This window comes from Wyeomyia smithii, chromosome 3 (assembly GCF_029784165.1).
Source record: "Wyeomyia smithii strain HCP4-BCI-WySm-NY-G18 chromosome 3, ASM2978416v1, whole genome shotgun sequence".
NCBI classification, from domain to species: domain Eukaryota; kingdom Metazoa; phylum Arthropoda; class Insecta; order Diptera; family Culicidae; genus Wyeomyia; species Wyeomyia smithii.
This window is the reverse complement of record NC_073696.1, coordinates 7,870,261-7,880,501: the sequence shown is the minus strand read 5'-3', so window position 1 is coordinate 7,880,501 and position 10,241 is coordinate 7,870,261. Positions and strand designations below refer to the sequence as shown.

Genomic DNA, 10,241 nt, shown 5'->3' with positions numbered 1-10,241 from the left:
GGTATGCGAGTGACTTAGTGGTTACGTAGGCAGTATACCAGACAAATCAGGAATTTGCCAGATTTTCGATTGCACGTAAGCAAAGTCATAAAATTTAATAATAATAAGATATAATCTTCCAGATTTTTTGCCAGATTTTATTCGCGTAGTTTGACAAGTAGGTCATCACTTACTTTGTACAAACTAACTTTGTACAACATTTTGCAATTTTGACGCATTAAATAATGCATATTGGTGAACGGCCCTCTCTAAGATAGTGAACAGTCGCTGCACTCTCCAAGGAGAGAATAATAATTATTATTACATTGGAGTTTAATTTTGCAAAAATACAGTTGTGGATGAATCTCGCATCCACGAAAGCATCCACATAAGCTGTTTTTGTTTAATACCTTCTATAGGAAATATATTCGAAATGTTTCATTCGATCCTCTGTGCTGTCGATGTTGCATCGAATTATACAAGTGGTACTACTATGCTTTCGAACCAGATAAAAACAATTTCAAACAGTCGATACCTTCCTCTTTATTGCAGTACTTTTCATTTAATGCTCCCATCCAGTAGCATTTGACGAACTTTTCTTCTAATAATCTTCCCATTTGTCGTCATGGGAAACTCGCTAACAAAATACACACCACCTCGTAAATGCTTAGCGTCACTCAATTTGCTGGCGACGAAGTCCGCCACTGTTTCCGCCGTCAACTCTGCCAGGGGATACTTTCGAATGACGGCCGTTACCAGGTCCGATGTTTTGTCCTCGTTGGGAACACCCGTGACGCACACCTGCAGCACCTCGTGGATTTGTTGAATGACAGCTTCCACCTCCGAAGGGGACACCTGATTACCGTGATATTTCAAAATATCCTTTTTACGCTCCACCAAATGAAGGTACCCTTCATCGTCGAAAAATCCCACATCTCCGGTCAGAAACCAACCATCTTTGTCGAGTGCCTCACGAGAAGCTTCCTCGTTTTTATAATAACCCTACAAGGAATAAATCCATTATTTCGTTGTTGTTAAAAGAGAGCACCTGTACTCACTAGAAACGGAATCCCCACCGACTTCACCACCACCTCGCCCTGTTCGCCGACTCCAAGTGGCTCTCCGGAATCACTGATAATGCGTACCTGCATATTAGTGCCCACTTTTCCTACCGCGTTCGGTTTCCGCTTAAGAAAGTCAGCCGCCAGGAAGCCACACTCGGAGGTGCCGTAAAAATTGTACGACCGTCCGGTTGGTTTCAGCGCAGCATCAACCGCATCCCGAATGGTTTCGGACACATTGGAAGCTCCCAGAGCCCACACCTTAATACTGGACAGATCGGTGCCGGCGGCACGGGGATCTCCGATGATGGCCGTTGCGTACGAGGCTGGCGTGTACAGGAACCGGATCTTGTACTTCTCGATCAGCTCGAAGAACAGATCCACTGAGAAGGGTCGCCGGGTTATGAGCCGGGTGGAGTCGTTCATGACAGCCATGTTTAGCACGTAAACACCCGTTCCCCAGTAGAGTGTGCTGAAGTTCAAACAGATTCCGTCCTCGAAGTTTCTGGAAACATAATGGTGCGTGAAAGTTGTGGTTTTGTTTGGCAGTGTTATGAATTAGTAAGTAAACGCTTACGCTACTTTGCAGAAGCCGGAGATTGTTTGTGCGTGGGAAAAGCAGACACCCTTGGGAAGACCTGTGGTTCCGGATGAGCAGGTGATGTTGGCAATCAGTTGGTACGAATCGCCTAAATATCTGGGGCTAAAAAGTAAAAAAGTATATTTGAATGGAGAATACCTTTACAGTTATTTAAAAAATTATTTCATGTTTCAAACTATAGCTTGGATAATTTTTATTCTTCAATTTAAAGAAGTTGTTGCTTGGTAAATGAAGAACACAAACATAATTGGAATTAACTGCAGATCAAAATAGTTTGTAACATTGGTAATCTGTGACATATGTCACATGTCTACTATAGCATTCAATGCTCGTTCAGATAATTGTCTGAGTGAACAAACGCAGGCTTTACGTACGACTACGGATGGTATGATTTTATGTTTCGGCTATGAGTCAGACAATTTGATTATCAGTAATTTGATTATCAGTAGCATATAAAAATGCCGCGCATACAAAGACTGAGTATTTTTTACCACTATCGTATCTCGAAATTAAGTGGGAAGCAGCAAAGTAATTACAATTTGTTAAGACACAATGAACAAAATATTCTGTTTGATAATAAAATTTTGAAAACCCTGAAAAAAATGCATGACACAAGAATTAATCCATCAGAAAAGGTGACGATAGAATATTTTGTATCAATATGTTTATAACTTTTATCCAACCCAATACAATAACCCTCTGAAAGTAATATGACGACTTAAAAGAGATTCAAGCTGGTAGCAGAGCTCGATAACAAGAATGAAGGAAATCTATTGAAAACTAACAGAAGTATTATTATTTGAAATTGAATAATTTTCGTGACGCTCTCAATGTTTCCGGTATTCTATCTTGGACCCCTATTACAGAATGTGGCCGTAATACGTAATTCTACGTCAAAACATAAAAAAAATCTCGGAGGAAAAAAATCTGCAAATTCAGCGCCGGAGAGTTAAATGATAGAATGAAGCATTATAAATTATGGAAGGACTAAAGTCAGAAAAAGTATATAAAGGAAACCATATCGACAGAAGGGAAAAAATCGATAAAGAAGTGCTAATATGTAGGGGAAACTAAATACAGAGGAAAAAAATATGAAAAGGTAAATTGAAAGAACTAATCGACTTTGGAAGGAACTTCACGGATGAGCAAGAGCCTAAAAGAAAAGGGGGAAGAAGCAAATATGAGGCGTAAAAACAGGAAAACAGCAAAATAAAAATCTAAGTACAGGAAAAAAATGGCAGATGAAAATAACATTAGGGGAACAACCTGCAAAAACATCAAAGAAGGGCTGAATGAAGGAGAAAAAAAGCACCGAAGATAAAAATCTGCAAAGAAAGAAAAACTACCAATTTTTTATTTTTGCGAAAATCGACATAAAAACGTGCACGAAGAAAAAAATCCATGGAAGAAAACAAGAATTGTACAAAAAAAAAAGATTTAAAACAAATGAAAGTACAGGACGAAATTGACAGTGGAAAACAAATCACGAAGGAGAATAAATCTGTCAAAAACCTAAAAGCAAAGCCTTGGTGCTACATTCCGATTCAGAACTTGACCTTCTGTTTGTTACACACATACTTCGCAGCCAATTGTTAAGTGTACAGGGCAATTGCGGGGCTAGCGCTATGATCCTACTGACACTAACAATCTCTCCCGAGCCGAGACTCGCACCTACGACGACTGGCTTGTTGAGCCAGCATCGTACCTCGGGACCTTCTGAGAGAGTCCAAAAACCTAATCGAAGGATTAAATAACAGAGAAAAAAAGTACAGAAGAACAAAATTGGTGAAGAATCGATTCTTCAAAGATAAAATTGACAAAAAGAATTTCCAGGCAAAAGATGCCAGAAGAGAAAAAAGAGTTCAGAAAAAAAAATGAATCGGGCATATACTACTGAAAAAATTGGTGCAGAAATGAACGGAAAAATTAACTTAGGAATAAATTATGGACAAGGAAAAGCTTAAATTTCTCATCGTTTAAGGAAGCAGAAATCAGACAAAGAATGTGAAAATCCATAAATTAAAACTATGAGCGCAAGAAAATTAACAGAAGAAAAAAATCACAAAGGAAAACAATTTGCAAATAACCTCATTGACGGAGAATGAGAATCGTAATTTATTGAATTATAAAATCAACAAAGAGAAGATCTGGTGAAAAAAAAAAGATGAAATAAAAAACGGTGAAGAAGACATATATTCGATATTAAGTTCAAAAGGTAGAAAAAAAAAGACAACAATTAATCAATAAATGACAATTATGGATTATGACAATATGAAAAAAAAAACATTACCAAAGGAAAGAAGAGAAGACAAGAGAAAAAGCAGATGAAACAGGTAATGTTCTGAAGAGAAAAATAAAAAAAAGCGAAAAAGTCCTGCAAATTGACATAGAAATATAAAAAAGCTCAGAAGATGAGCAAAATAAGGAGAAATTAGAAATGTGTTAAAAAATCAATAAACTAAAACTATATGAAGAATAGAAGAAAAAAATATCACGAAACGGAAAAATATCTGTATGAAACGTTACCGAAGGACAGAGGAAAAAATTCCAAAAACTTTATGACCCACGGATTGAACGACTGAGGAAGAATAACGCGAAAATATCGTTGGAGAGTAAAAAACCATAAATCATTAAAGGATGAAATTGGCAAAAAAAAAAAGAAAAAACAAAACTCCGATAGAAGAGAAAATAACGATGAAAAATCGATGGAATAGATAATCCACTGAGGAGAAAATCTGCAACATGGTGCAAAAATCGATTGGAAAATCGACCCATGAAAAAATATAAAATATAATTCTTGTGCTCTAGAGATAGAAAGAGAAAGCAAAAATTATACAAAAAGAGAAAAAAAAAACCCAACGAAAAAAAGTATATGAGTACAGGGAAACAATTTGCTAACAAAAAGTTAATCTCGTAGAGAAAAAAACCGCAAAAAAAACATTACCGTAGGAATAAATGACAAAAAAAGAGTACAGGAGAAAAAATCGACGGAAAATGAAAGATTTTCAATTCATGACATAATTGACAAAAAAACTATAGAAGAGAGAAAAAACATTGAAAAAGGGAAAAATATTGAAGACCGTTAAGAAAAAATACAAACAAGAAAAAGTCGACTCAAGAAAACATAAATTTATCACAAAAGATTAGAAAAAGGACACGAAAATTAGACGAAAGCACCAATAGATCAAAAAAATAAAATCATAGGCGCGGAAGAATTAGAAAATTGAAAGAGTTCAAATAACCACGTAAGGAAAACTATTGGCAAGGAATGAAATATCATAAATAATTGAAAACAAAGTTGACACTAGAGAAGATCGAGGAAGAAGGAAAAGAAGAAAAAGGAAGAAAACCTATGACAATATACCGGTGAAGAAAAACGCAAGTGAAACAAGCAGAGGAAAAAATCAAATAAGGTAATTAGAAGCTCAAGAAAATCGAAAAACTTTCTGCAAAAAAGGGTTATCTGCGAACAGAGGAGTAACATCGCGGTGTAAAAGATAACATAAAACATTACCGAAAAAAGAAATACATCTATGGAAGATATAATTAGAGGAGTAAAAAAACAAGAGAAAAAGAAAGAGAAAGAGAAAGAGAAAGAGAAAGAGAAAGAGAAAGAGAAAGAGAAAGAGAAAGAGAAAGAGAAAGAGAAAGAGAAAGAGAAAGAGAAAGAGAAAGAGAAAGAGAAAGAGAAAGAGAAAGAGAAAGAGAAAGAGAAAGAGAAAGAGAAAGAGAAAGAGAAAGAGAAAGAGAAAGAGAAAGAGAAAGAGAAAGAGAAAGAGAAAGAGAAAGAGAAAGAGAAAGAGAAAGAGAAAGAGAAAGAGAAAGAGAAAGAGAAAGATAGATAGATAGATGGATAGAGAGATAGAGAGATGAAATGGAAAAGAAAATCCGCGGAGGAGTAAAAAATCAAGAGATGAAAAAATGTAATAAGAAGACTAAGGGAAATGCTTTTATGGATAGGAAAAGTGTAGAAGAAAATCCGGCGGAGAGTGAAAAATCGAGAGAAACAATGATGAAAAAAGAGTTAGAGTGATAGGTAGATAGATAAAGAAAGAAAGGGAAAAAGACAGTGAAAAAAGAGAAAGATAGAAAGAGGGACAAAGAGAAAAGAAAGAGAGAGAAGAAAAAAAGAAAGAGAAGGAAACGAGTGGAGAAAATAAGAGAAAAAACAGAGTGAGAGAATAATTAGAGAGAAGATGAAAAAGCGAGAGAGAGAATGAGAAATAGAGAGAGAGAGAGAAAAAGAAGAACAGAGAAAAAGAAAGGGAGAGAAAAATAGAGAGAAAAAAAAAGAGAGAGAGAAAAGAAAAAGAGAAAAAAAGGAGAAAGAAAAAGAGAGAGAGAGAGAGAAAAAAGAGAGTGAGAGAAAAAAAGAAGGAAAAATAAAAGAGAAAGATAGATAGATAAATAAATCTATAAATAGAGGGAGCGAGAGAGAGAGAGAGTGAGAAAGGGAACTGACAGAACTGACAGAAGAAAATAAAATGGTAAAGAAAGAAATCGATGGAATATACAAAATGGCAATAAAGTAAAACTAGTTCACCTACTATAAATTTGACGCGCAAATTAAAACTTCAAATATGCGTAAAAATAAGCAAAACTTAGTTTTTTTATATACAGTATGCCAGTATGTCAAAGTGATACACACTAGGGTGGTTATGCTTGTATGAAAAAAATTTCATCATCGAATTTCAAAACCCGACCATATATATTCTGTTCACAAAAAAATGTTCTGTACAAAATTTCAGCTCAATCAGGCATGATTTAGGGGTGCCTCAAATCGAAAAGGACCACGTCGAAGTCCTAAAATCAACCATGTACATATTGTTCATTGGCCCAAGAAAATGATCTGTGCTGAATTTCAGCTGAATCGGACATGATTTCCCCATTTTCCTGAAATCTAGGAATTTTTTCGAAGGTCAAAAAATCACAACTTTGAGCACCCCTAAATCATGTCCGATTGAGTTGAAATTTGGCACAGATCATTTTTTTTTTGGCCAATGAACAAAATGTACATGGTCGATTTTAGAAACTCGACATGATCCTTTTCGCTGCCATAATACACACATTTGAATACCTCGTTTTGCATCGGGAGACCAACCCTGTCAATCAGATGTGGTTACACTAGATTCTTTTTTTATGCGATTGATGCGTCCGCGCAAAAAAGAAAAAAATGCGTAAGAACGATCGTGTAATTTGAAACAAATCGTGTAAAAAAAGATGGCTTTGTTTTGAAAAAATGTGTGAATGTCTGTGTACGTGTATGTGTGTGTGAGTGTGTGTGTTCATGTAGAATTGTTTCCCATCTCACAATTCGCGCAATTTCGAAAAAATCGCGTAAAAAAATTATGTAAAATTAAATCACGTCAAAAAAGTCGCGTAAAAACATAATTCAGTGTATTTTGATTGTGACACATGTTTGTAGTTAACTTGTAAGAGATATAGGTAGTGTTTCCTTTTTTCAGAGGAAATTTGCAATGGAAGTAAGAACCATCAAGATTTTGTATCCTGCCGAAATGAGCAACATATAGATCAGAAGAAAGCTGTCATGCACATCCTAATTTGAGCAGATTATTTGTGTGCAGGACCATCAAACGATCTATCTTAGAGCTCAGGTAGGAACTGGCACGGTTATCCCCAAGCAGATACCGAGTAAAAATGAAGTTTGTGGACTGCAGCGAAATTCAAAGCCGTTAAAGAACGTATCCAGAGAAATCAAGCCCGGCCTGCGTGTAAAATAGACATGAAACGACACCAGAATGCTTCAGCTGGTTCGGATGGTTGGAGAACAATATCCAACAGAGGAAATTCGTCACAGCTTTTCATCGACAGGTGTGTGGAAATTAAAAAAAAAGTACTGTCTACAACACGTCATTAAAAACCATTTGCTGCCTAAGGCCAAGAAATTTTTGGGAGCCGTGTACCGTGTTTTATCGGCACCTCTGGATGGCATTTTTAGGAACTGAATTGGGTAAAATACCGATGAAATACAGATGGTAGTCGTACGTGTGGCTTGTGATAATTTGAGGAGCAATTGCGGGTCTTAATCACATGCAAAGACGAAAGAATTGCATCGAACTGATTCAACTGTAACTTAACAACGCTACTCTGATAATGAAAAAAAAACAGAAAAGAAATATTCATCTGTTTTATTTTATGACACAAATGAAGTGTATAACTTTGATGGTGACACCCTGTATATTAATGTATCATTCAATATAATTATAAATTATTATTTGGTCGTCTAATTTTTCCTTAACATTCAAAACCGTACTTTTTTAGTATTCAAAAAAATAACTTTGGAAACGATAAATCTGTAAAAGAGATAAAAACAAAAAATCCCACTTGTTCCGAGAGCATAAAATTAAGTTTCTCTTGAACCAGACACGGTTCAGTCGAGTCTCAAATGCAATCGTTCAGATTATTTCGAATTAACATCCAATCCACGATTAGCAATCACTCAAACTAATAAAATTAAATTTGATGGGTTTGCAATCTAAATATTATATCGAGATGCTAAACTGTAAATCATCTCCCGCACGTTCCGTTTACTTTGTGTTTATAAAAAAACTTATAACAATGAATCTGCAACTGGGTTGTTTTCCTATTTCGTGCAGTTGTATGTCTCATGTACGTAAGCCATGTGTCTTGCCTCCATAAAACACGGCTAAGCGATATGCATGGGTTATAAAACGTATAAAAGTTCCGGTGGTCGGCCATAAAACCGTCAATTTTATTGTTGGTACAAAATGATTAGAAAATTCAAATAAGTAACTTTTATGTTACTTTTCAACCGCGTTTGAATCGATTGCATTTTATTTCGTTTCGAATTAAGGCGAAAACCAACACATTGTGAAACAAAATCGTCCCAGACTGAACTGTTTGTTCTATTTTCGTTTCACTATCATAAATAACTGCAGATAACACACTTGTGGTGTGAGCGTGCAAATAAATTATACCTGAGACCGAAAATACGCTGTTTGGAATCTTAAAATTAGCTGCGTGAAACGTCGGCTGTCGGCAAATTGTCTTAGCTTACTTTTGTGCTAATCTTTCGTTGATCTCAAACCAATTTTTGTTCTCTCAACTTAACACTGTCAACTCACTAGAACAAATGCTCCGTTCCGGTTGGCTTGAAGAGCTGCTCCACCGAGAGCGTCTCATCACGGGCGTTCTCCATCACAAACACCCGAAATTGTTCGCTAATTGTCTTGCTGGCGGCGGCTTTAACTGTGTCGTAATTATCGGCGTCGCAGAACAACAGCTTGGACTGCGTTTGCCGCATCATGTGCGCCATTTCGTCCTCGTCGAAGGTCGGCGCCAGGGCGTTGAATCCAACGCCAATCACCTGCAGTCCGAGTACGAGTGGCGCCAGATTTTCACTGTTAACTGCCACCACAGACGCGATATCACCTACGCCATAACCAAGCTTCTGCAGACGCTGTGCCACTCGGACAACTCGGATGCGCATTTCGGCCCGGGTCATTGTCCGCCCCGTATCCCCATCGATCTGAATTACTTTTTCTTTGGACCTCTCGAGTAGGTTCAGGACGATTTGACCAAAATTACACGCGGGATTGAAAACACACGGCTGCCTGGGACCGCTCCAGACAAGCCGATCACGATCGAACGAAGCCATGATGTAAACTGACCGAGTAACGCGCGGCGCAAACGTTGTCGCTGTAGTCGCGAAGCGTTCGTCAATCAAAACAAGTTCCTCACGTCAACACAGTCCGTGTTGATGGTATTTGGTGTGGGTAATGTTTTCATGTGCGCTAGTAGACGACACGTCGGGGGTTGGAGAATGTTTGTTGAAAGACGCGTGAAATAGTCGCGAGTTACTACTGCTAGAGAGAAAAAAAAAACGCGAGCCGAGTTTCGTGTTGCCTCCGAGTGTGTGTAGTAGTAACACCCGTGATGACGTTGCGCGTTTGTTGTTTACTATGGGAAATCAACTGCCGCCGGTCGAATGATAACAAAACACAACAAGCGGTCGAGGTTTGAGTTCAAGATAAAGGTGGACTTTTTTCGGGCGGCACGTCGTGTTACATCATCGCACTTCGAGGTACATTTTTGGAAAGTGTTACTTATTTACTTGTGCCAATCGTTTGAGCATCAGCTGTCGAGTTTTACAACTGTTTTCTTTACAGACGCGTTGGATGCTTTGATCTTAACCGCATCTGCAAATTAAGTGTTCGAAATCTGAGAAATAGAAAATAGTTTGAAATGTTGTTTGTTTCACCTCGAAAAATATGTCGGCTTACAGTACGGGTCCTAGTCGAATTATTTGATTTTTGTAAAAAATTATAAGTGGCTTGTTAGTTAAATTAAGAGTTCAAAACTCTTTTTCATACAGGTACAGGTACGATTTCGGATCGGGACGCCCAAATCCAATTCCACCACTGCATTCCACAAATTTGTACAACTAGCTGATCATTTTAATATTTAATTGGAAAAGCAACTTCCATCGCCATGAAAGTACCAAATTCCACACCCAATTAGCGCCTAATATTGGCATACTTCGAAAGGATTTCGTTGCTGGCCACATATTGCCAGATTTCATACGATACCAGAACGGGCCGTGGTGACCATTGAAATCT

At 37.3% G+C, this 10,241-nt stretch overlaps 1 protein-coding gene across 1 annotated transcript; it reads right to left on the bottom strand.

Annotated features, from left to right (window-relative positions):
- Positions 1–508: 508 nt before the first annotated feature.
- Positions 509–9,306, bottom strand: LOC129729402 (probable 4-coumarate--CoA ligase 3). Its single transcript, XM_055687955.1, has 4 exons — positions 8,748–9,306; positions 1,618–1,743; positions 1,038–1,545; positions 509–981 (listed from the first exon to the last, which is right to left on the bottom strand). Exons 1-4 carry the CDS (start codon positions 9,278–9,280, stop codon positions 538–540), a joined length of 1,611 nt encoding a protein of 536 aa, XP_055543930.1. The 5' UTR covers positions 9,281–9,306; the 3' UTR covers positions 509–537.
- Between the last annotated feature and the right edge of the window lie 935 nt (positions 9,307–10,241).